This window comes from Polyodon spathula, chromosome 45, assembly GCF_017654505.1.
Source record: "Polyodon spathula isolate WHYD16114869_AA chromosome 45, ASM1765450v1, whole genome shotgun sequence".
NCBI classification, from domain to species: Eukaryota; Metazoa; Chordata; class Actinopteri; order Acipenseriformes; family Polyodontidae; genus Polyodon; species Polyodon spathula.
The window spans coordinates 2952880-2979908 of record NC_054578.1 but is presented as its reverse complement, the minus strand read 5'-3'; the positions used below and the strand labels follow the sequence as shown (position 1 = coordinate 2979908).

At 38.3% G+C, this 27029-nt stretch overlaps 1 protein-coding gene across 1 annotated transcript in view; it reads left to right on the top strand.

Annotated features, from left to right (window-relative positions):
- The window catches only part of LOC121306030 (myosin heavy chain, fast skeletal muscle-like), a 30794-nt gene extending 4652 nt beyond the window's left edge, over window positions 1-26142 (top strand). Inside the window, exons 10-40 of the mRNA XM_041237753.1 lie at window positions 69-172; window positions 249-387; window positions 909-1027; window positions 1121-1270; window positions 1376-1546; window positions 1630-1939; window positions 2275-2348; window positions 2475-2562; window positions 2985-3102; window positions 3214-3337; window positions 4686-4822; window positions 5236-5491; window positions 6385-6627; window positions 6715-6891; window positions 7359-7504; window positions 7604-7694; window positions 7777-8166; window positions 8250-8376; window positions 8467-8585; window positions 8677-8873; window positions 8961-9144; window positions 11549-11714; window positions 16727-16851; window positions 17849-18157; window positions 18253-18456; window positions 18550-18675; window positions 18989-19159; window positions 19236-19340; window positions 22745-22840; window positions 23854-23985; window positions 26004-26142. Coding sequence (XP_041093687.1) covers window positions 69-172; window positions 249-387; window positions 909-1027; window positions 1121-1270; window positions 1376-1546; window positions 1630-1939; window positions 2275-2348; window positions 2475-2562; window positions 2985-3102; window positions 3214-3337; window positions 4686-4822; window positions 5236-5491; window positions 6385-6627; window positions 6715-6891; window positions 7359-7504; window positions 7604-7694; window positions 7777-8166; window positions 8250-8376; window positions 8467-8585; window positions 8677-8873; window positions 8961-9144; window positions 11549-11714; window positions 16727-16851; window positions 17849-18157; window positions 18253-18456; window positions 18550-18675; window positions 18989-19159; window positions 19236-19340; window positions 22745-22840; window positions 23854-23985; window positions 26004-26021 — 4916 coding nt within the window. The 3' untranslated portion in view covers window positions 26022-26142. The remainder of the gene's footprint in view (window positions 1-68; window positions 173-248; window positions 388-908; window positions 1028-1120; window positions 1271-1375; window positions 1547-1629; window positions 1940-2274; window positions 2349-2474; window positions 2563-2984; window positions 3103-3213; window positions 3338-4685; window positions 4823-5235; window positions 5492-6384; window positions 6628-6714; window positions 6892-7358; window positions 7505-7603; window positions 7695-7776; window positions 8167-8249; window positions 8377-8466; window positions 8586-8676; window positions 8874-8960; window positions 9145-11548; window positions 11715-16726; window positions 16852-17848; window positions 18158-18252; window positions 18457-18549; window positions 18676-18988; window positions 19160-19235; window positions 19341-22744; window positions 22841-23853; window positions 23986-26003) is intronic.
- The last annotated feature ends 887 nt before the right edge of the window (window positions 26143-27029 follow it).

The window sequence follows — 27029 nt, the reverse complement described above, 5'->3', positions numbered from 1 at the left end:
ACTGGTTGATTCATCTGTCTAGCTAAAAAAAAATTATATTATGTGTTTGTTGCTGTTCTTCCTTCCAGACATGCTTCTCATTACCACCAACCCCTATGATTTCCCTATGGTCAGTCAAGGGCAGATCACCGTCGCCAGCATTGACGACAAGGAGGAGTTGGATGCCACAGATGTAAGTTTCATTGATTAGCTTTGTTTAATGATTTCATTACCTTTTATATGTGCCTAATGTTGTTTTTATTATCCAGTCTGCCATTGACATTCTTGGGTTCACCAATGAAGAGAAAATGGGCATCTACAAGCTAACTGGTGCGGTGATGCACTACGGTAACATGAAGTTCAAGCAGAAGCAACGTGAGGAGCAGGCTGAGCCAGACGGCACTGAAGGTAACTTTGATTTACAAGCACAGGCAATACGTGTGTTTTAAATCATACTCATAAGCATTTACTATTCTTATCATAACTATCTTAATTCGTTTTTATTTTCATATAACTGAATAGGCATTATTGTGTTATTAACATATTCAAAATAACGACTTCTTATGTTGTGAGCACAATATTAAAGAAAGCACTGCTGTTTCTGCTTTATACATGTAGCATATTTGGGTAAGACAATGTGTTATACATTTCAAGGCAATGAGATGTAACTATTCCATCAATTTATAGATTACAATATATTTCCACTTATTTAATTTATTATGCTTTTTTTTTTTTTACTGTATATCATGTATTATGCATTCTCTATATTTGAAGTATTATAGATTTTCTTGTTTTTACTGCATCTTGTAAAGCGCTTTGTGGTCCACTATGAAAGGCGCTATATAAAATAAAGATTGATTGATCAATTGATTGATTTAGGATTGAAACCGCAAAGTACAGAAAATATAACATCTTGTGTTTGGTTTCAGTGGCTGATAAAGTCAGTTATCTGTTGGGACTGAACTCAGCTGACTTGCTGAAAGCCTTGTGCTACCCAAGAGTGAAAGTGGGGAATGAGTTTGTGACCAAGGGGCAGACTGTCCCCCAGGTAATGTGTTTGCTCTCAACCTCCATGAACATTGTACAAAATTGAACTCAATAATATTTTAATTTAACAATTAATCTTTTATTTTTTTTTTAGGTCAATAACGCTGTTGGCGCTTTGTCTAAATCTGTCTATGAGAAACTGTTCTTGTGGATGGTTGTCCGTATCAACCAGATGCTGGATACAAAGCAGGCAAGACAATTCTACATTGGAGTCCTGGATATTGCAGGATTTGAGATCTTTGATGTAAGTTTAATTTATCATCTGTTTATATATATATATATTTTACTACCTGTCACATGTTTTATTATTGTTACTGAAGATATTCATCTATTTTATACATGTATTTAGTTCAATAGCTTGGAGCAGCTGTGCATCAACTTTACCAATGAAAAACTGCAACAGTTCTTCAATCATCACATGTTTGTACTGGAGCAAGAAGAGTACAAGAAAGAAGGGATTATTTGGGAGTTCATTGACTTCGGTATGGACTTGGCTGCTTGCATTGAGCTTATTGAAAAGGTGTGTAAAAACATAATAATCTTTGCACCATGCTTGGTCTCTCGCTATTTTCTTTCTAATGCTTGAATCTTAATTTCCACTAGCCTATGGGAATATTCTCCATCCTTGAAGAGGAGTGCATGTTCCCCAAGGCCTCAGACACTTCTTTCAAGAACAAGCTGTACGACCAGCACCTTGGCAAGAGCAACGCCTTCCAGAAACCTAAACCAGTCAAAGGCAAACCCGAGGCTCACTTCTCCCTGGTGCACTATGCTGGAATTGTGGACTACAACATCATCGGCTGGCTGGAGAAGAACAAGGATCCACTGAACGACACTGTAGTGGGGCTGTACCAGAAATCATCCGTGAAACTCCTGGCACATCTTTATGCCAGTTTTGCTTCTGCTGATGCTGGTAAGATACCATACCTTCATTCACCTTTGAATTCACATTATTTGTAACTAATTTCATTACTTATTATACTGTATGTGCAGTGCTGTTTAGGACTTTGAGTTATTTTCTTTTTTTGACAGGGGCTGAATGCTACAAAAAAATGAATTATTGTCTTTCTAAATTTGTTTCAACACATCTTAGAAAAACAGCATCATTACCCATCTCCTCAGTTAGACACTTGTTTTGTTCAAGCACCCCCCGCCCCCCAGAAATAGGAACAGATACTGGCAGTATTAAAGAGTGCTTTGGAATCATTTGTATTTGATCAGTCTGAAGTTTACTCTTTGTATTTAAAGATGCTGGTGCTGCAAAGGGGGGTGGAAAGAAGAAGAAGGGTGGCTCCTTCCAGACGGTGTCAGCTCTTTTCAGGGTATGTGTTTTTGATTTCTCTTCTGCTGTCTGGTCTGTTTATTTATGTTCCTCCCACCATTTAAAAAGTCTGTACTAGTCTGTAAATTAGAAATGCTAAATGTATCATATATCTGTCACTCCACAGGAGAACTTGAACAAACTGATGACCAACTTAAGAAGCACCCATCCACATTTTGTGCGTTGCTTAATTCCCAATGAATCAAAGACTCCAGGTAATTATAATATTCAACTCAATTTTATTTTTATACAGCGCCTTTTGCAACAGGTTGCCACAAAGCGCTTTACAAAGGCAAAAACAATCCATATTACTAACAACAGTAAGCATTTAAAAAAGAACAGAATAAAAACAAAACAGAATACATAAACTGTACTATAAAAATATGATTTAAAGTAGATACAAATTTAAATAAATAAATAAATAAATAAAATAATAAATAAATAAATAACAGTGGGAGCAATATGGGGCAAGAGAATATTACCTTATCTGGATCAAAATGCCAGGCTATAAAATGGGGTTTTAGTCTAGACTTGAAGACATTGACTGAAGGGGCTTCTCTAATATGAGCATGTATGTTTGTGACAGGTATCATGATTTTAAAATAAGTTTGTGACACACTTCTAATTGTAATTTTAGGTTTAATGGAAAACTTCTTGGTTATCCACCAGCTGAGATGCAATGGTGTGTTAGAAGGTATCAGAATTTGCAGAAAGGGATTCCCAAGCAGAATCTTGTATGGTGACTTCAAGCAAAGGTATCAACACCACTGAGTTTACCCTCTCATTAATGTTTTTTCTTTATTTTATATTTCTCTGTGCAGCTATTAAAAGTGTATAATCACATGCATGTTCTATTTTTGACACAGATACAAAGTATTAAATGCAAGTGTTATCCCTGAGGGTCAGTTCATGGACAACAAGAAAGCATCAGAGAAGCTTTTGGCCTCAATTGATGTGAATCAAGATGAGTATAAATTTGGGCACACCAAGGTTAGTATAAATAAATATGTCTTTACAATTAACATCAGTTTGGAATGGTATTGTATAGAATATTATAGTAGCAATTCATTTAAAGGCCAATGTAAACCACATTATGCTTCTGAAAGTCAATCATTTTCAAGATAGAGACTCTTCGTTTAGTGCTGATGATACCTATCTATATCAGTCCATAAAGCCAGGACATATTTCTGCTGGGGAGTTACTTGCTGCTTCTCTTGCACACATCAAGCGTTGGATGTCTCAGAATTATTTAATGCTATATTCAGATAAAACAAAGATTATGCTAGCGGGTTCTCAAAACCAATTAAAAATGTGAGCTAACATGAGCTTGACTCTAGTAATCTCTCATTAAATATTAAACTAGAAACGAAAAATTTGGGGGTCAACTTTGATCCTGATCTATCATTTCAGATTTACATTAGGGACGTTACAAAATAATCTTTTAACCATTTAAGAAAAGTAGCCAATCTTAGACCAATTATTTCTGTGTCTGACACCTTTGTGTTGTTTAGAATTGATTATTGTAATACCAGGAAAAGTGAACATATTATCCCTGTTTTAGCCTCTACACTGGCTCCCTGTGCAGTACAGAATAGATTTTCAGAGTGTGCTGTTAACTTGTAAAGCCCTGAAAGGATTAGCACCTGGTTATTTGCTGGAGTTACTGACCCTGAATCAACCAAATCTGAGATCACAGGATGCTGGGCTGCTGGTTATTCCTAAGATCAACAAAATTAACACGAGAGGAGGAAGGGCTTTTTCATACAGAGCCCCTAAATTATGGAATGCACTCCCTTCTTTCATTAAGGACTGTTACAGTTTTTAAGTCAAGACTGAAAACATACAATGGATTTCTTATCTTAGTGGGTTTTAGTGAACATTTCTGCTTTTTAACATTTTTTTTATATACTGTAAAGCCATAAATATTTGCAACCAAAAATCACACCCATAATATCTAATTTGCTCCAGAAATGTTGGAGACCTGTTGCAATATATCACGTATGTATTGTTAATGGAATTTGATTTTGTGCCAAAAATGTTTATATAAAAGGCTTGCAAATATGTATGGCTTTACAGTATACTGTTATTTTAAATATGCTATTTAATATGTAGCAGTTGTGTGTGTGACATGCCTGGGGACCTTTATACAAAGGTAATGTGTAAATGTAAATGTTTTTTGCAATGTACTGTAAAGTGCTTTGTGATACTTTTGGATGAAAAGTGCTATATAAATGCAATCACAAAATAAATTATATGATTCCGTGCACTCTGTTCCATCTGCTTTTAGGTTGTGTTATGCTAACAAAACCATATTTTACCGTGGATCTCTTGTGTACAGGTGTTCTTTAAAGCTGGTCTGCTGGGTGTACTTGAGGAGATGCGAGATGAAAAATTGGCCGCGCTCATCACTTGTACCCAAGCGCTCTGTCGTGGGTTTCTGATGAGAACGGAATTCCAAAAGATGATGGAAAGGAGGTGAATGAAGAAATACTGTAACCTCAGAAGAATTGCAAAAACATTTGAACTGCTTGATATATTTGAGTTACTGATCAAATCGTTAAACATTTAGAACAGTACTGAATCCCACACCACTTCAAGAGATAATAATAAAATAACCCCTCAGATCAATGTGACTATGTAACATGACTGGAAGCAGGGATTAACAGGTATTCAAATATAACCATGACTACAGCACCCCTTGCTCTTAATAGAGTCAAAAATCAGTTTAACTAACGGTTCTCCGTGCTTGTTTTTTTTATTTGGTAAAAATTTTAAAAAATGTATTTATTATTCAGACTGCATGCAGTATTTAGTTAGCATTTGCACTTCAGTAAAGAGTTATAGAAGTCGTCTAGAACTGAAGTTATTACCTTGTTCTTGTATTATAGGGAGTCCATTTTCACCATCCAATACAACATTCGCTCATTCATGAATGTGAAACACTGGCCATGGATGAAGCTCTACTTCAAGATCAAGCCGCTGCTGAAGAGCGCCGAATCTGAAAAGGAAATGGCCACCATGAAAGAAGAATTCGAAAAGTGCAAAGAAAGTCTGGCCAAAGCAGAAGCAAAACGAAAGGAGCTTGAGGAGAAAATGAATTCTGTGATGCAGGAAAAGAATGACCTGCTGCTTCAAGTCCAGTCTGTACGAGTCTGTTTTGTACTATGGCTTTTTAGTCCACTTACATGATGTTACTTTCAAGGTTTAATTTGGTCACAGCCCAGAGAAATTAATGATTTACTGGATTAAAATAATAAGGAATATTCTATTTGAAGATCTTGGAGACCCACAAACAAACCTGTATTCATAACAATAAAGTCCACAATGGGCCCCATTCTACAGTATTGCTCAAGGTTACTCAATTAAGTGAAGTCAAGTTATATTTGAACTTGCTGTATTACCTATTATGTATGTTGTTCTCTTTCTCTTAAAGTAACTCAAGCTAACACAATAATTGCATATTAGCAATCTACACTTCCATTAGCAACACACATTGAATGAAACACATTATAGCACACAGGTATTTTCTATTTAAAACATGAAACTGGAAGCTCTCAGTTTCTAAGCCTCATTCTCAGGTTATCTGCACTTCCTGAGTAATTTCTCCTCAATAGTGTTTTCTGGGTTAAAGTACGATACAGGCTGAAAGCATGTCACTCAATAGGGGCAGCAACTGATTGGTTATTGACAAGAATTAAGCCAGCAAAGGGATGAGAAAACATAAATTATAAAACAAAATTCAACTGTTAAGTTGCCTGATATTAAATGGGTGACAATGTTTGCATCAGCATGATCCCATTATCAGTGCCATGCAGTGGCAATGTTAAAGCCTTTTAACTCAGTATTTCAAGCACAGCAATGAAGATTCATTTTTGGAAGTGGGGAATGGTCCCATTTTAACTATAGTATTTCAAACAGTTGCTAGGAAAGAGAGCGCCAAACATAACTTCCCTGTTGGTAATACTTTCAGCTACTGTTCATAATGTGTAAAAGTGACTGTATTTGTTGATAACAATACTTTTGCAATGTCTTAAAAGGAAAGTGAAAATCTATCTGATGCTGAAGAAAGATGTGAGGGGCTTATCAAAAGCAAAATCCAGCTTGAGGCTAAAGTTAAAGAGATTACTGAGAGACTGGAAGATGAGGAGGAAATGAACTCTGAGCTGACTGCCAAGAAGAGGAAACTGGAAGACGAGTGCAGTGAGCTCAAGAAGGACATTGATGACCTGGAGCTTACATTGGCCAAAGTGGAGAAGGAGAAGCATGCCACAGAAAATAAGGTTAGGATTTTAACAGATGATAATTTATTAAAAAAATATTGGACAGCAAATAAATCAATTTGTTTTGTTTCTAACCCTTGTATATAGGTTAAAAACCTTACTGAAGAAATGGCTGGTCAGGATGAAAGCATTGCAAAATTAACCAAGGAAAAGAAAGCCCTCCAAGAGGCACACCAACAGACCCTTGATGACCTGCAAGCAGAGGAGGACAAAGTCAACACTCTGACCAAAGCAAAGTCTAAACTGGAACAACAAGTGGACGATGTGAGTGACACAGATAATGCAGACTCCCAGTGGGGTGTAACTTAAAATATATTAACTCTCTAGGGTCTGCTCAATGTTAAAAATCCTGCTGGTGACCTGGCCCTTTAAATGCTTTTACCTTGGCACTTTAAGAGACTGCTTGCATGACACATTTTGTAAGAAGAGATTTGGCCTTTAAAATGAGGTCCTATTCATGTATTTGGGGGATTGTAGCCTGGCACTAGAACTAGTGCTTTGCAATGTTACTGCTGCTCTCTATGACAGAACACCCTTAATACAGTAAACAATCAATTTCAGACAAAATGTTTGCAAAAGAAGAGAAATGGTGACATCAAAGGCACAAGGATATATATATATATATATATATATATATATATATATATATATATATATATATATATATATATATATATATGAAAAAAAAAAAAAAAATAAACATAATATCATTTGCTATTCCTTTTATTTAGCTTGAAGGTTCATTGGAGCAAGAAAAGAAACTCCGTATGGACCTTGAGAGAGCCAAGAGAAAGCTTGAGGGAGATCTGAAACTAGCCCAGGAATCCATAATGGATCTGGAGAACGACAAGCAGCAATCAGATGAGAAGATAAAAAAGTAAGATTGGATTTTCTTAAATGTATATCCTGAAGAAACTTTTGATATTTAACAAAAGAACAACCATGTAAAAATGTGTTTATTCTTTGAACTTTACAGGAAGGACTTTGAAACAAGTCAACTGCTGAGCAAAATTGAAGATGAACAAGCTTTGGGTGCTCAACTTCAAAAGAAGATTAAGGAGCTTCAGGTATTGTGTGGAAATATTTTAATTCACAGATGAGGAATGATTATAATTGTTTAATTCATCTGCTCAATTTTGCATTTTCTAGGCCCGCATTGAAGAACTTGAAGAAGAAATCGAGGCCGAACGAGCGTCTCGGGCAAAGATTGAAAAGCAAAGAGCTGATCTTTCCAGGGAACTTGAAGAGATCAGTGAAAGGCTTGAGGAAGCCGGCGGTGCAACTTCAGCTCAGATTGAAATGAACAAGAAACGTGAAGCTGAGTTTCAGAAGCTCAGGCGTGATCTAGAGGAGTCCACTCTGCAGCATGAAGCTACTGCCGCTGCTCTTCGCAAAAAGCAAGCCGACAGCGTGGCTGAACTGGGAGAACAGATCGACAACCTCCAGCGTGTGAAACAGAAGCTCGAGAAGGAAAAGAGTGAATATAAAATGGAACTTGATGATCTCTCCAGCAACATGGAATCTGTAGCCAAATCCAAGGTAAACAGCACAACTTTGTGCTCTCAATATACAATGAAGAATTAAGTCATTGTACACTAATCTTTTTCAACTTTTAATTAAAGGCAAACCTGGAAAAGATGTGTCGTTCTCTGGAGGACCAATATAGTGAAATTAAGACCAAGAACGATGAGCATATCCGTCAGATCAATGACATCAGTACTCAAAGAGCCCGTCTCCTGACAGAGAATGGTATGCTTTTACTGCAGTTGCTGCATGATGTTAGTCTACATGTTGTAAAGGAAGGACTGTTTTAAATAGCTATGAATATTTTTGCTTCAGGTGAATTCGCTCGCCAACTGGAAGAGAAAGAATCTTTAATTTCTCAGCTCACAAGAGGAAAGCAGGCTTTCACTCAACAAATTGAGGAGCTCAAGAGGCAAATAGAGGAAGAAACAAAAGTAATACATGCCACCTTCCTCTTTATATACAGTGATTTTGTCTTGCACTGTTTCTAAATTGAATTTGTAACATTCCCATCGTTCTTTAAAGGCCAAGACTGCCCTGGCTCATAGTGTGCAGTCTGCCCGCCATGACTGTGACCTGCTTCGTGAGCAATTTGAGGAGGAGCAGGAAGCCAAGGCTGAGCTGCAGCGTGCAATGTCCAAGGCTAACAGTGAGGTGGCTCAGTGGAGATCAAAATACGAAACTGATGCCATCCAGCGCACGGAGGAGCTTGAAGAAGCAAAGTAAATAATCATAGTTAACTTACAACTTTATATTTATTTTAAATATATAATTCTTTAACTTTTTCTGTACTTGAACAATTTCCCCAGGAAAAAGCTAGCACAGCGCCTTCAAGATGCTGAGGAACACATTGAGGCTGTGAACTCAAAGTGTGCCTCTCTGGAAAAGACAAAACTGAGACTCCAGGGTGAAGTTGAAGATCTCATGGTTGATGTAGAAAGAGCAAATGCACAAGCAGCTGCTCTCGACAAGAAGCAGAGAAACTTCGACAAGGTACCTAAAAGATGTTTTTTGCAAAGACAGCTATATAGGGAGAAGATATTGTCTGCTGTTGACCATCTGTGACTTCTTCAACTATTTCATCAAAGGTCAGCTTTGAACAACTTCCTCATGCATCTTGTTTTTACCCTTTTGTGGTAAATTAGTTCTGGTAGTCTTTATATGGCTTGTATGCTCATACTGAACTAGCCTTGGCTTCCAAGACAAATTTTTGAGCTTTGTCTATATATCCTAGCTTTTGCCCTGGAGCGAGAATCCTCACCTGCGTCTTCCAATCTGTCAAATTACAAAGACAATCAAATGGTTTAGAAGAGGTTTCTACAGATACATAATGACAGCTGCAGGATTGATTGTTCTAAGACATATGTTAGAGTTGATTAATGTGTTTTGCACGCATAAATGATCACTGGAAAATTGATCGGAGATTTTCTTTAACCTTACTGGTCAATACAAGTGCTTAAATCTCTGATAAAGAACCTTAAATGTTATCTTTCAGACTATTTAATCACTGTTCCAAATCAATCCACCCAAAAATATGTAAATACCGTATTCATATTAAAAGAACATGGATGCAAAATCAATTGCAAAGCATATGACATGGTTTATTTAGATTTCCAGAAAGATTTTGCCAAAGTCCTGCATAGAAGACTAATTCTCAAACTAAACACAGTAGGGATTCAAGGAAATGCATGCACATGGATCAGGGAGCGGTTAATATGCAGAAAACAGAAAGTACTGATTTGAGGAGAAACCTCAAAATAGAAAGCAAGGCAACCAGTGGTGTACCACAGGGATCAGTATTAGGTCCTCTGCTATTCCTAATCTACATTAATGATTTAGATTCTGGTATAGTAAGCAAACTTGTTAAATTTGCAGACGACACAAAAATAGGAGGAATGGCAAACACTGTTGCAGCAGCAAAGGTCATTCAAAATGATCTAGACAAGATTCAGAACTGGGCAGACACATGGCAAATGACATTTAATAGAGAAAAGTGTAAGGTACTGCACGCAGGAAATAAAAATGTACATTATAAATATCATATGGGAGATACTGAAATTGGAGAAGGAATCTATGAAAAAGACCTAGGAGTTTATGTTGACTCAGAAATGTCTTCATCTAGATAATGTGGGGAAGCTATAAAAAAGGCTAACAAGATGCTCAGATACATTGTGAAAAGTGTTGAATTTAAATCAAGAGAAGTAATGTTAAAACCTCATCTTGAATATTGTGTTCAATTCTGGTCACCTCGCTACAAAAAGGATATTGCTGCTCTAGAAAGAGTGCAAAGAAGAGAGACCAGAATTATTCTGGGTTTAAAAGGCATGTCATATGCAGACAGGCTAAAAGAATTTAATCTATTCAGTCTTGAACAAAGAAGACTATGCGTGGCGATCTGATTCAAGCATTCAGAATTCTAAAATGTATTGACAATGTCAACCCAGGGGACTTTTTCGACCTGAAAAAAGAAACAAGACAAGCACAAATGGAGATTAGATAAAGCGACATTCAGAACAGAACATAGGAGGCACTTTACACAGAGAATTGTGAAGGTCTGGAACCAACTTTCCAGTAATGTTATTGAAACTGACATCCTGGGATCCTTCAAGAAGTTGCTTGATGAGATTCTGGGATCAATAAGTTATTAACAACAAAATGAGCAAGATGGGCAGAATGGCCTCCTCTCGTTTGTAAACTTTCTTATGTTCTTCGTTCTTGTTTTATGTCAATGCAAACTGTTCTGTGTCCTGCTGTCCTATCTATTTAAAATTTAGTACAGAAAAAAGTTAAATTATAATAATTGAGAATAGTGTTCACTGTCAGCAGCAATACAGTAACTAGTCTCAGGTTTGAATGACAAGTTGAAATCAAACAACTGGACACAGTCTGATTACTTTTGCCTTCGGCTCAAGACATTTAATGACACGAGACGGGCCTTCCCACATGATAAAGCCCTCTCCTTCGGGCTCTATTGCTGAATTAATGCCCAGTAAAACAGGCAATGGGATATTTCTTAAATCAAGAAATTGATTGAATAGTTTTCCCTTTAGTATAATTTTGTACATGTTTTTTTTCACTGGTTAACATGAAATTTAATAACAAACATGCACCTCTTGTAGGACAGTAGAATTTAGCGACAACATTTAGGTTGTTAAGAACGAGGACATAATAAAAGAAAAGAAAAAAATAGTGACAAACAAAAATGTTGCCTGACTTCAGTACAAATGTTGTCCAATTAGAAAATTAAATGGAAAGGAACATGCTACTTAGTCATGTTGTTGAGTCAGAATCACTTGGATACTTTAAGACCCAACTTGACAAAGTTCTGAGATCAATCAGCTATTAGGAATATTAATAGAAACCGATTGATGTATATTAATGATGCTTATTCATTCAGGTTCTAGCTGACTGGAAGCAGAAATTTGAAGAAGGCCAGGCAGAGCTGGAAGCTGCGCAGAAAGAGGCTCGCTCTCTCAGCACTGAGCTCTTCAAAATGAAGAACTCCTATGAAGAAACTTTGGACCACCTTGAAACACTTAAACGGGAGAACAAGAATTTACAGCGTAAGCCCCCTTGAGCTGCATGCCGTAGGGTGTTTGTATTAATGTTACTAATAAAAATAGCAAGGTCCCTGCCCCAGCAAGTAAATTCAGAGACACCCCTCAATGGAAGAGAAGGATACAAATGGACTCACAGACTGGTCCCTGGATAGGTAGATGAGGCAGGGAGCATTATGTGTAAGGCTATATTTTATCATGGCCATCACAGATTATACAATTCCAGTGAAATGTATCAAATGCTGTGTACAATGTACTTCCCTGTGGAAATTCCCCCAAAAATACAGCAAATGTTTGCTTTACTCCCGCACTGCCTGTCACAATTAGGAACCTGGCAGCCTGCTTAGTTTCTATCCAGTGGATGATTGAACACATTGCATGGAGCTGTATGGTTTCTTTGAAATGCCTTTAAAAAAAATACACCAGCTACATCAAAGATCAAAAATATGTATATAAATATATCCTGGAATTAAGTATTTATTATTGTTCAAGCAAATATTTAAGTCTTATAATGGCTCAGTAGCACTTTAGTAACACTGGATAGTGTTTAATGGAATTGACCGTACATTTGCATGTTCCATTATCTTGCAATGTTGTGAAAGCGTGGAGAGTTTCATGACACCACCTGTGTGCATTTCCCAGATCTGAATACCAGTTTTTTAGTAAAAGTTTCCTTTATCCTCCTATACTTTTTTTGCAGTTTTTGCCCTATGTACAGGCTACACATTATTGAATTCCCTCACCAAACCCAGTAAGGTACATAAGAACATAATAAAGTTTACAAACGAGAGGAGGCCATTCGGCCCATCTTGCTCGTTTGGTTGTTAGTAGCTTATGATCCCAAAATCTCATCAAGCAGCTTCTTGAAGGATCCCAAGGTGTCAGCTTCAACAACATTACTGGGGAGCTGATTCCAGACCCTCACAATTCTCTGTGTAAAAAAGTGCCTCCTATTTTTTGTTCTGAATGCCCCTTTGTCTAATCTCCATTTGTGACCCCTGGTCCTTGTTTCTTTTTTCAGGCTGAAAAAGTCCCTTGGGTCGACACTGTCAATACCTTTTAGAATTTTGAATGCTTGAATTAGGTCGCCACGTAGTCTTCTTTGTTCAAGACTGAACAGATTCAATTCTTTTAGCCTGTCTGCATATGACATGCCTTTTAAGCCCGGAATAATTCTGGTCGCTCTTCTTTGCACTCTTTCTAGAGCAGCAATATCTTTTTTATAGCGAGGTGACCAGAACTGAACACAATATTCAAGATGAGGTCTTACTAGTGCATTGTACAGTTTTAACATTACTTCCCTTGATTTAAATTCAACACTTTTCACAATGTATCCGAGCATCTTGTTAGCCTTTTTTATAGCTTCCCCACATTGTCTAGATGAAGACATTTCTGAGCCAACAAAAACTCCTAGGTCTTTTTCATAGATTCCTTCTCCAATTTCGGTATCTCCCATATGATATTTATAATGTACATTTTTATTTCCTGCGTGCAGTACCTTACACTTTTCTCTATCAAATGTCATTTGCCATGTGTCTGCCCAGTTCTGAATCTTGTCTAGATCATTTTGAATGACCTTTGCTGCTGCAACAGTGTTTGCCACTCCTCCTACTTTTGTGTCATCTGCAAATTTAACAAGTTTGCTTACTATACCAGAATCTAAATCATTAATGTAGATTAGGAATAGCAGAGGACCTAATACTGATCCCTGTGGTACACCGCTGGTTACCACACTCCATTCTGAGGTTTTTCCTCTAATCAGTACTTTCTGTTTTCTACATGTTAACCACTCCCTAATCCATGTACATGTGTTTCCTTGAATCCCAACTGCGTTCAGTTTGAGAATTAATCTTTTGTGCGGGACTTTGTCAAAAGCTTTCTGGAAATCTAAATAAACCATGTCATATGCTTTGCAATTATCCATTATCGATGTTGCATCCTCAAAAAAATCAAGCAAGTTAGTTAGACACGATCTCCCTTTCCTAAAACCATGTTGACTGTCTCCCAGGACCCTGTTACCATATAGGTAATTTTCCATTTTGGATCTTATTATAGTTTCCATAAGTTTGCATATAATAGAAGTCAGGCTTACTGGTCTGTAGTTACCTGGTTCAGTTTTGTTTCCCTTTTTGTGGATCGGTATTACGTTTGCAATTTTCCAGTCTGTCGGTACCACCCCTGTGTCAAGAGACTGCTGCATGATCTTGGTTAGCGGTTTGTAAATTACTTCTTTCATTTCTTTGAGTACTACTGGGAGGATCTCATCCGGCCCAGGGGATTTGTTTATTTTAAGAGCTCCTAGTCCCTTTAACACTTCTGCCTCAGTTATGCTAAAGTTATTTAAAACTGGATAGGAACTGGATGACATGTGGGGCATGTTGTCAGTATCTTCCTTTGTAAAAACTTGTGAAAAGTAATCATTTAATATATTTGCTATTTTTTTTTCTTCATCTACGATTTTGCCATTTGTATCTCTTAAACATTTAATCTCCTCTTTGAATGTTCGCTTGCTGTTGTAATATTGGAAAAACATTTTGGAATTGGTTTTAGCTCCCTTAGCAATGTTCATTTCTATTTCTCTCTTGGCCTTTCTAACTTCCTTTTTGACTTGCGTTTGCAGTTCTGTGTACTCTTTCTGCGTACTTTCTTTTTGGTCCTTTTTTAATGCTCTGTAAAGTGCCTTTTTTTGCTGAATATTTTTTTTAATTGATCTATTAAACCATTTTGGCAATTTAGTTTTACATTTAGATTTGTCTACTTTAGGGATATAATTGTTTTGCGCCTCTAGTACTACATTTTTGAAGAACAACCATCCTTCTTCTGTGGGTGTTTTCTCTATTTTACTCCAATCTACTTCTGTTAGTCTCCGTTTCATACCTTCATAGTTTGCTTTTCTAAAATTGTAAACCTTAGCTTTAGTCATTACTTTTGGGGATTTAAAAAACACTTCAAATGAGACCATGTTGTGGTCTGAGTTTGCCAGTGGTTCTCTGACCTCTGTTTTAGTTATTCTATCTTCGTTATTTGAAAAGACTAAATCAAGGCATGCCTCCCCTCTAGTGGGTGCCTTGACAAATTGTGTTAGGAAGCAGTCATTTGTCATTTCCACCATTTCTATTTCATCCTTCGTGCTACCCACCGGGTTTTCCCATTTTATGTGGGGGAAGTTGAAATCCCCCATTAGTATGGCTTCTCCTTTGCCACACACATTTCTAATGTCATTGTATAACAGATTATTGTGCTCACCGTCTGAATCTGGCATGTGGTCTGTGCTGAGGTAGGGCCTTTCAAAGGCCACTGGCCCTGATGTCAGTCCACTGTGGGATCTGTAGTTTTGGGGGAGCCTGTAAACAATTCCTAACGCGATTTGTCAAGGCACCCACTAGATGGGGGGCATAGCTTGATTTAGTCTTTTCAAATAACAAGACAGAATGACTAAAACAGAGGTTAGAGAACCACTGGCAAAATCAGATCACAACATGGTCTCATTTTAAGTGCTTTTTAAAACCCAAAAACTAATGACTAAAGCTAAGGTTTATTCAGTGTTGAACAAGAAGACTACGAGGCGATCTGATTCAAGCATTCCAAATTCTAAAAGGTATAACAATGGCTTGGTTTACATGCACATGAAGATTGACTCTACAGTCATGACTGTGATTTTGTCACATAAATAGCAAAAGGACGTCCTTTTGGCAGCACCACTTTAAGGGCAGGGTCAGTCGGTTTCTCACGATAAAAATGCCAGTAAAAACCACGAGATTTCAGCAGTCAAGATCCTGTTCTTCTGATTTAATCTCACGTAATCTCCAACAGAAAGGCCATAACAAATATGCAAGAACACACAAACAAACACACAAAAGGCACATTTATGGACTACTTTAACAGTAGAACCGCTACGGTTATACTCCTACCTACAACCGCCAACAGCAGTCGTTACCACATTTTAAACATCATCAATATAAAAAGGAAAGACAAACTACTGGATACAACTCAAAAGTTTTATTCAAGCACATTCAAACATAACGTTGTATTTAAATGAACAATTAAACATGATAGAGTTCATTCTTACTTACCACATATAAAGCTCTACTGCACAAAATTAAAATCTATAATAAAACAAATATTTCAAAAGAAACTAGTGTGTAAACAGGTTTATGTACATACAAAGCTGTAATTTTATCCCCACCCCAGGCGTGATATATATCATGGGAACCACACGATCCATCATAGTTTATACCCCTCATTAACATTGACCCATTCGACTCCTCAAGACCATCACTTTCAATTCAAACACAATGTCTTGTTTTCAATTACTCGACAGCACCCCCGGTACAAAAATGTTCATTAATGATCAACAAAATGAGAATACGTTAAAAAAAAGTGACGTAAAGCTGGTACATTCGTATCTCAGAGAAACTGGAGAGGAAAATTAAAACAAGGTAAAGGCAATCATCCAAATAAAGCTGAAGCACTAATTGATAACGACGTAGAACAGCCCTGAAACACTACATTTAAAAAAACCAACTGTACTGATGAACCTTGTCGTCTTTAATATTAGCATCACAAGGGTATCCGTTTATTATAACAAATAATAGATGGGCCTCTTCTGTGAGTTACAGGAAAACAATCCCATCTTGAGTTTCTGTGACAGTTTATACATTTATTTATGACGACACAGAAACCCTAGATGAAATTATGTTCCTGTAACTCATTGAAGTCCATATATATATATAAACAAATGCTGGATAAGCTCCTAACTATAAATGAATTTGGTTTAAAGTGTGACACTCCACAAACTCAATGTATGCTTGTACTGCATGTCATTCTCTATAAACCACATGAGTCCTCAGTCTTAGTAGTGCCGCTGAATACCCTTTACCATTATTATCCACGCCCGTGTTACAGTGCTCTGATGAACTCAGAACCAGCAATCAATCTGATATTATATATATGAAAACCACACAGTTAAATCTTGGATTCTAATATTAACAGCATTCTTCATCTTTTCCATCTTGTAGAGGAGATCTCTGATCTGACTGAACAGATTGGCGAGGGTGGGAAGGTTATTCATGAGCTGGAAAAGGCAAAGAAGCAGATTGAAACTGAAAAGTCAGAAATCCAAACCGCCCTGGAGGAGGCAGAGGTAATTCTTTAGAAACACACACCCTCTCATCTCCGTTGTGTGTTTAATATGGGTGTGCAAACACTCTGGGTGTACCTTTACGAAACGTGCAATTGCTAGGTATTAATTAAATTCAATATAATCTATAAATTACTCAAAACGGGCTGCCCTTTACATGCATGAATCAGTAACCAGCATTGTGATTTAATATATATCATGATCAAACCCATTCATATTGTATAAGTTATTATTTGTCTTACCTTTGTTTTATCTTTTTGATATGAAATTAATTTGATTTCACCTTTTCCTCAGTAATGTGTCATACCTGCATTGCATTGTGGGGTTGTAGTCCTAGGGAAGATGTAATGTCTGATTAAACTTGATGAAGAAATACATATCCCAGTTTCCACAGCTCTAGCTCTTCAGTTAGGGCTACAGAAAGGTCATGTTTACATGACAAATCAATTATTTGCTAGTCTTGCAACATATATTCATAGTCTGTTTACTGCCTTGTGAAAATGCAACCGGAATACAGTTACAATAAGAAATATTTTACAGAACTGTGTAAAATAAAGCACAGTTTGAAACGTATAAATAAATCATCATCAGGAACAGATAACTTGTTAAGTGTTTATTGTCATTTTCAATCATACGCTCACTATTATCCCTCCATTATCATGTGCTACTGTTGCGAAAATATTTTTGAAGTGATCGACATTGTTGCAAAACATAAAAAAATATATCGATTCAATCGCATTAGCATAGGAGCAGGTTCGTGTATTTACAATTCTTTTAATTAAATATTGTTTACTTGGCGTAATTGGCGTTAACTTCAGCCTGCTGTCAGTTTTTAGGTATGATATTGCAAAACTATTTTTTTTTGTAACCTTAGAAATTTAAATGCTTCAGGTATAAAAAAGCTAGGCTAGTTGAATCGATGTATTCCCTTCTTCAGTTGGAGGTATGTAAACACGCAAACATGTTTTTAACAGATTTTTACATTGCATGTTTTTTAAAGGCCTCGTTGGAGCATGAGGAGTCAAAGATTCTTCGCGTCCAGCTTGAGCTGAACCAGGTGAAGTCTGAGGTTGACAGAAAGATCGCCGAGAAAGACGAGGAGCTGGAACAGCTGAAGAGAAACAGCCAGAGAGTGATAGACTCCATGCAGAGCACTCTCGACTCTGAAATTAGGAGCCGCAATGATGCCCTGAGATTGAAGAAGAAGATGGAGGGAGATCTGAATGAAATGGAAATTCAGCTCAGTCACGCCAACCGCCAAGCAGCTGAAGCTCAGAAACAACTGAGGAACGTCCAAGGACAACTCAAGGTGCGGACTGTTTCTGTCATTGCAGCTATTGAAGTACACTTCCATTGTCTTAGAAATGTTCCTAATGATTTTATTGATTTCTATATTCTATCCAGGATGCTCAACTGCACCTTGAGGATGCTCTCCGAGGACAGGAAGACATGAAGGAACAGCTCGCCATGGTGGAACGCAGGAACACCCTGATGCAGGCTGAAATTGAAGAGATGAGGGCTGCCCTGGAACAGACAGAGAGAGGCCGCAAAGTGGCTGAACAGGAGCTCCTTGATGCCAGCGAGCGTGTGCAGCTGCTGCACTCCCAGGTTGGAAGATTTTGTTTCCCGACTAGTTTTTAAAATGTAGTTATTTTTTTATATTTATTAGTTGTCATCAACTTACAACCTTTACCTTGACAGAATACCAGTCTTATCAACACCAAGAAGAAGCTTGAGAATGACATTTCCCAGCTGCAAGGTGAGGTAGAGGATGCCGTCCAGGAAGCAAGAAACGCAGAAGAAAAAGCCAAGAAATCTATTACTGATGTGAGTCACGGTGTCTGTCTGTCTGTATGTCTGTCTGCATGCTTGACTTCTGGCTTACTTCTTTGTCTACCTCACCAATTGTGACCAAGCTATTTGACACACCAGTGTAAGGTATACATTTCTGTTTCTGGCTGCTTCCACTTTTACTAACCAATATAGTGTTCAGGTTCAGAGCTCCACCATCAAGCTATTGAGTTTAGCTCCAGTGGCTGAATCCCTACTATCCCCCCCCCCCCCCCCCCCCCCACCCCCCCTACTGCTGCTACAGTTCTAAATCACTTCATTCTATTCATATATTTTCTTCACTTATCAGGCTGCCATGATGGCAGAGGAGCTCAAGAAGGAACAGGACACCAGCTCTCACCTGGAGAGGATGAAGAAGAACCTGGAACAGACAGTGAAGGACCTCACCCACCGTCTGGATGAGGCTGAGCAGCTGGCCATGAAGGGTGGAAAGAAACAGCTCCAGAAACTGGAGGCCAGGGTGAGCTGAACATACAGACTAATAATTCCCTTGTACAAGGAACTGAACTGGGTTTAATATTTGCAATAATTTCCAGGTGCGTGAGCTGGAAACTGAGCTTGAAGCCGAGCAAAGACGTAGTGCTGAGTCAGTTAAAGGAGTCAGGAAATATGAAAGAAGAGCCAAGGAGCTCACCTACCAGGTAATACACCAGTTTCTGAAAGTTTTTTAATGATGTCTCAGGTTTAGACATTCACAATGCATTCTTCTTCTTCTTCTTCTTCTTCTTCTTCTTCTTCTTCTACATGGTGAACGATAAGATTCCTATAAACGTCACTGTTTTACAGTCTTATTATACACAGTCATGGCATGAGACCTGTGTATAATAAGATTGCCTGTGTATAAGGGTGATCAAAAACTGCAACCCTCGTTTTTAAGAAACAAACTCTACCAAAATACATGAACACAAAAAAACACTGACAATACCAAAACAAACAACAATGGCTGGCAAAATTAGAGTTGTATCTACAGAACTCATTTGTAGAATAGCAGTATAGTGCAAGTCATTTTACTAACAGATCACCTGAGCCACATGCCCTCTGTGGGATGTCAGGTGGTTTAGGAGGATGGCCCTCTGAAATCAGAGGCTCTTGAGTGACACGGAAATCATCCAACTCCACCCTCCGAAAAAGACAAATGAATTTTCTACTTTGATTCTTAGTAAAAATACATGTAGTTTTCACAGGTTTCTGGTGACATTGGCCTAGTGAGACATGTGTGTGTTTACTCTTACTCAAGACTTTCTTGGCGTTTTTGTTATGAAGCATTTAATTTTCCTGCATTTTTTTTGCATTTCCATATGAAGCCTTTCATTTTCCTGGGAACGCCCACTCCCCCCCCCCCCCCCCCCCCCCCCCAGCGTTATGCGTTATGCACCCCTAACAAAAGGTACACATCTTTTATTAAAAATATTTTCAATGTAGAGAAGGTGAGAGGGGCTCCTTTAGGTAAATCCATTGTACAAACTGCTTTTACGAAAACATTACCTAGTTGATGGAAAAAATTATGAAAAAATCACTTTTTTAGTGTTGTCTCCCACATTGCTTTGTAGTAGACACCCATCTGTGGGGTGGGGAGGGGGTATTATAAATAAATTTAAATATTTGTTTTATTGTTTCAAAGAAGGGTCCGCGCATGTATATGTATATATGAAGAATTATAGTACAATTAAGAGCAAGATACAAGATACATGACTTCAGTCCTAATAAGAGCAAATAGAAAACATATCAGGGCAGTTCAAGAGCAGATAGCAGTGTTGAGATTTACAGCAGGGTCAGATACGAGTGGCAGGTGAAATACAAGATACTACAGATTGGGTTCAGTGCAGGATTAAATACAGTAAAATAGGGAGCAGATCAGTGCAAGTTAAAGTGCATTAACGGCAGAGTTCTATATTGTCCAGAAGGGAAGAGTTGAGTTTTGCAGGCGTGTCTTGAGGAGGCGCTGGAAGGTGGTCAGGGAGTGTGCAGTCCTGACATCCGTAGGAAGGTTGTTCCACCACTGTGGGGCGAATGTGCGGAAGAGTAGGATTTAGTGGCAGGGGAGCAGAGGTAGAGCCAGTCTTTTAGTGCAGGCGGAGCGGAGAGGTCGGGTGGGGGTTTGGGGAGAGATGAGGGTCTGGAGGTAGCTGGAGGTGCAGTCTGGTCAGGGCATCGGTAGGCAAGTACAAGAGTCTTGAACTGGATGCGAGCGGTGATTGGGAGCCAGTGGAGTGAGCGGAGCAGTGGAGTAGCGAGGCAGAGAGAACACCAGGGAACAACTGAGTTCTGGATGAACTGGAGCAGACAGGTGGTGGACGCAGGGAGGCTGACCAGGAGGGAGTTGCAGTAGTTTAGACGGGAGAGTACCAGAGCCAGGACGAGGAGTTGCATGGAGTAGTTGGTGAGGAAGGGTCGGATTCTTTATATGTTGCTCAGAAAGAATCGGCAGGTGTGTGCTAGAGTGGAGGTGCTGGGAGTAGGAGTCGATAGGAGGGAGGTGAGAGAGCGAGATGGAGGCAAGGACAGAGGGGGAGAGACAGAGAAAAATAAATTAAATACTGATCAGAGAGGTCCAGAGGGGTGACAAAGAGGCTGGAGGGGCAACAGGCCCTGGAGAAAGTGAGGTCAAGTTGACGGCCAGCTTTGTGGGTAGGAGGGGATGAAGAGAGAGAGAGAAGTTGAAGGAGTGAAGGAGAGGAAGGAATCAGGCAGAGTGGGTTGAGTTGGAGAGATGGATATTGAAATCACCTAATAGGACAGTTGGGGTAGACAGAGAGGGGAGAGAGGAGAGGAGACAGTCAGGTTCATTGAGAAAGTGAGTGAGAAGTCCAGGAGGATGGTACAGTACAATTAAAAGGATTTGACAGGGAGAAGTTAGTTGGATAGCATGAAATTCAAATGTGTTAACAGAGAGTGAGGAGAGGTCAGAGGGGACAGAAAAGAGTAAGGAGGGAGAGAGGAGAAGACCAGTCCCACCTCACTGTCCAGTGAGACGCAAAGTATGGGACAGGACGTAGAGAGAGGACAGGGCAGCAAAAGTTATTATCAGTGTTATCAGGAGAGCCAGGTTTCAGTGAGAGTAAGGAAATCGAGAGAGAGGAGGGAGGCAAAGGCAGAGATGAAATCAGCTTTGTTAGCAGAAGAGTGACAGTTCCAGAGGACACCAGAGAGAGAGAGTGTGGGAGGGGGGGAGAGGCAGAGGGATGAGGTTAGCGGGATTAGGGGAGCAGTGGCGGAGAGAGGACAGAGGACGGAAGTTAGAGGACAGAATAACAGGGATGTGAGAGACAGTCATAGCAGGACATGTGAGACAGATAGGTACAGTAGTAGTGGGGGCAGGAGAAGCAGGGGGAGGGTACAGACCTGCCTAGTAGTTGACGTCTTTCAGAGTGCTGCTAGGTTCGGAATTTCCCCAACAGCCTCTCCTCGCAGGTCTCTCCTCGCTGGACTCACACAGCTAGACTCCCGGCTGATGTTGATTCCAAAGAAATAAGTCACAGAAATTCCACCCCATGTTTTATTTTGAGCGTGTTAAACAATGTTGGTGTTGTGCATTGTATCAAGCTGCCTCATCATATCCTCTTCCCTTATTATGGATATCAACACCCAATATTAACACATCTCTCCAGTGAACATAAGTGGATGATGGGCACAGGTTTTGCTCAGACATAATTAGTTTTAAACAGAAACTTGGTAAATACAATCTGTATGATACTTTACAAACACATTTGATCCATATATGATTAGCATTATGATAAGTTCTAGGGAAAACGGTGAAAAAAGTGGGGTTATCTGCACCTTCAATCTGATAAGTGAAATACTGCAAGCAAAACATTAACTTTCATGCTGCCATCTTTTGACCATGGTAACTTTCGTATTCCCATGTGGCTTTAAGTAAGGCACTTGAGTGAGCTGATTAACATTTTCACGAGAAACTTGTGTTTCCATGTGTAAGTGGGCATTGATTTCTTGAGCATTTACTTTTATTATTATTATTATTATTATTATTATTATTATTATTATTATTATTATTATTATTATTATTATTATTATTTATTTACTGCAGGCTGAAGAAGACAAGAAGAATGTGGCCAGACTCCAGGATCTGGTTGATAAGCTGCAGCTGAAAGTGAAGGCTTACAAGAGACAGGCTGAGGAAGCTGTAAGTGACACTTTTCTGGTTTTGATATATCCCCTTATTTTAGAACATTTGTTTGTTGTTTTCTTTAATTACTACCCTTAATTCTTTGCAGATGGATCTTTATAATTATAATCCAATTAGATCGATGAATTGCAATTGTTTTTAAAGAGGCTTTAAAGGATACATAACAACCTTTTTATTTTATTGTGTTACATGTTCCCATGTGTTGCTACAACTGTTTAGATAAGGTGTATTTTTACTTCTGTCTTTTAATCTGTATTCATTTTAATTAACATTATTTTATATAAACTTATATTTATATCATCATGCAAAGCTGACTGTGAGGATCAGCCTTGATTTGACCTCTCCAGTGCATCAACATGCACAACTTTTGAATTAATTTTGTTTATTTAAATATTATATATTTATTGGAGTTAATTAGTTCATTCTTTTCTGTTGAGTCCCGCTGGCATAATTGTATCTAGTCTATTTATCCATTTACTTAATTTTATTCTTCTGTATGTCGCATTGTCTAATTTTAGCTGTTCTAATACTGCAAACTTTATATCATTTATGTCATGTCACTGGTGAAGTGCTGTGCTATTGGTTCATTCATTTTTATATATATATATATATATATATAATATATATATATATATATATATATATATATATATAATATATATATATATATATATATAGTCCTTTAAATCAGTTGCAAAAGAGTCTTTAAAGTTTTGTTTAGAACTTGTATTTATTTATATGTCAAAACATATTCAACTTTTAAATGGCAGTTTACCTATTAGTACATTTGAATTAAAGAAACTGAAATTAAATGGATACACTCAGTGTTCATTTCCACTGGCTAGTGCATATTCTTATCATGAAGTTATGTTTCCAATTGCTCCTGTGCACTTCTGAGAATGTGTTATAAACAGAAAACATGATCATGGCTTTCGGGGTGCAAAGCCGTGAGGCACTGGCCCTCCTCACAAGTAAACCAGATGCTCCTGTTCCATGTATTTGCCTTTCAGGAGGAACAAGCCAACACCCACCTGTCTAGATTCAGGAAGGTGCAGCACGAGCTTGAGGAGAGTGAGGAGCGCGCTGATATCGCTGAATCCCAGGTCAACAAGCTCAGGACCAAGAGCCGTGATATGGGAAAGGTGAGCTAGAGATGAAATCACAGTGGTAGGGATGTCACACACAGTTTTTTTATGATGTGAGATATCTAAACAATTACTTATTACTAGGCTTGCTACCTTTCGATATTAATTGGTAAAGCTCGTTAAATGTCGAATTCCTCAAAAATATTAGTTTCGACTGAAATAAATTTGTATACGATAAACGTCGGTAAAACCATTTTTTTAATTTTCTTACCAAAAATAACCATCATCTCTACTTTGTGTAGTTTTTATACTTGCTGTCTTGTCCCGCCTCCGTTCTGCTCTGAATGCCTGGGGGTCACTGTCAGTCACCTCAGTGGTCCGTTTCAGTAGTTTCACTCTGTTCTGACAGATCTCGTTGACTGAAGCAATGTTAGAATGCTCTCATTTGCCAGCTAAGGCACCCGTCAGTCAAAGCGCCTACTTTGAAATTAGCAGGTTAAAGTGTGCGTAAGCTTTTGCTTTAGGTGTTTGGTGACAGTTACTAGTGTGATTTGAAAATTGGGCGCAAAAGGAAGACACTTAATGAATATTGTGCACAACACCCTGACCGACGGCTGAAGTCTCTGCGGCAGGACGAAGCGGGCCCCTCTGCCTTGCCTTCCAGTGACTCTGAAGCAAGAGGGGGGGAGCTCAGACACCGAATAATAAGTGCAAGCTAGTTCAGTACAACTATTTAATGTTTTGTTCTGTCCATATTTTACTCATAAATGTATGCTACAAAGGTCTATGTAATACATTTGTATGTGCTGTGGTTTATTTGAGATCATTTTTAAATGTATATCTCAGCTGTGACCGAACGGGAGTTAAATTAGAATGTCGGTAACCATGGTTTTGTTGCGTGCTGAATATGATAAAGGGGTTTTGCTACATGAGACGTTTCTCAATGACATAAAAAGTCTTCTTTAAAGCGTAAAGATCGATTTCACCCATTCTCTGATTGAATTGAAAAATAAAGAACGAAAAAAAAACCAGTAAAATCTTTCTAAAATAAATGCGAATATTAAAAGTTGATTTGGCAAAAAAAATGTAAATGGAATAGCAGCAGGCCTACTTATTGCCCAAAGGAGTATCTGAAATACAGCTCACTATTCAGAACTATGCTCTTGAGTGTAGAGCTACACAGTACATAACATAACCTTTAACCTAACAGAGGAGTGCTTCAGGGTCAGTGCCTGACTGGATAGTCGTGACTGCCTGGGAGTAACACAAAAGGATTTGATGCCTTTAACGAACAAGTTATAATGCTTGAACAGAAAACTCTGGAACAGTGACACAATTCTGATAGATAGCAATGCCACAAGTAGGTAGTATTGTAAAGTATAAAACAAGAATTCCTGAGTTTCATTTATGTTTTATACTGTCCGAAAATATAATGAACCCCAAAAAATATGGTATTTCCTGTTGTTTAAGGAAGTAAAATAAAACTTTTAATGATAGAAAAATTGTGACAAACAAATTGAGCACAGTCTTGAGAAAGCAGAGTGGGTCTAGCAGAGAAACAGTGTCATCATAGTCAATTAGCACATGAAGAATTACTCTTCCAGTTTGTTATAGTCTTTGACCTAAAATATAGGATATGAGGCATTGTGAAAATGCTGTGTACAGTTTGCAACGTCCCTGAAAACCATGCGTTAATGGAGCCACCCCTAAATCTGTGCGGCAAACATCCAGTGTGCAGAGCCCCCTAAAGGCTACAAAACAGGTCTGCTAAATAACATACTGGACACATAGCATTTCAGGAACTCTTTACACTGTCTAATCAAACCTGACTGTCCTAGGAGCATGAGGAAGGAGCGTGCAGGCACTGTAAAACAGGACATGACATGTCAGCTATGTGGACATCCATAATGTAGGCTTATATATTTCATTCCATTGAGTAACTTTATATAAATAGGAATATCTGTGTCAAGCAGTGTGTCCTGTGTTGTTCTGGTATGTTTTAAGGTGTTTCATTACTAGCTCAACAGTAAATCTGTGGTTTTGTTTTTGCTCACTATTTATTTCTTTTTCAAAAGGCTAAAGAAGCAGAGTAGAAGAGCAGCAGAAGAGTCAAGTTGAAATGTAGAAAGATTCATACAATATGAATTTCACAGTGAAGTAGCTCCTGTAATAGCGCTGGTAGTTTTGAGAATAAAAATGGCATGTAAGCATCTACTCCAGGCTTGTGGTGTGTTTTTTTTCTTATTGACAGAGTTTTTGATGGACTACTCAATATGGAACTTTGGAAGAATATATATGTATATTTTAAAAGAGCAGTTTTGACTACGTAAAGCATGGTAGCCATGCAGACACTTGTGCCACTTACTTTAATAGGAAATCTAAGAAAACAGCAACTCTCTCAACTATGATTTTAGCTGGCCATTTCAAAACAGCTCAGAGATTTGAGAATCTGAATTAAACTCAATATTTGAGCAGCTGCAGAGACCTACCCAGAACAACTGCAGACATCATAAAAAGCGAGGGGGCTTTGATAAGGTAGTTGATTCAGAAAATCACACCAACACAAAAAAGATCAAAGATGTTTGCTTACATTTAGCTCCTAAACTTTGCAACAATAGGTCACGTTACATGAGTGTTTGACTTTTCTTGAGACATTTGTGTTTACATGTGCCTTTTTGTGTTTACATGTAAATCCTCTCATTTCCCTTTGGAAAGTTTCAAGCGCACTGTCCATCCATGTGAAACAAACCACACCTGTAACTGGCTGTGGGTAAGAGAGTGCAGGTGAAGGCAATGCAGCAGTATGGAAGGAACAGACAGATAACACGATACAGGTGCAAGGGTGTGTTTAGATTAACAATGTCTAGAGCCTGATGGCAAGCAACTGTAAATAATAAATGTTGTAAAGTGATACAATGGCGTGTATCTCTTTATTGATAATCCCCGGGTTTGACCTGCAACCAAATGTCCTGTTCTCTTACACCGACATGTAGCACAAAACACATACACAGGTCCTACAGTGAGTGAGTTAGTGCTTGTGTTGCAAAGACCGTTCTCCGTGAAAAGGGAAGTGCTGGTGTCCAGGTTTGAATGCTGGCTAC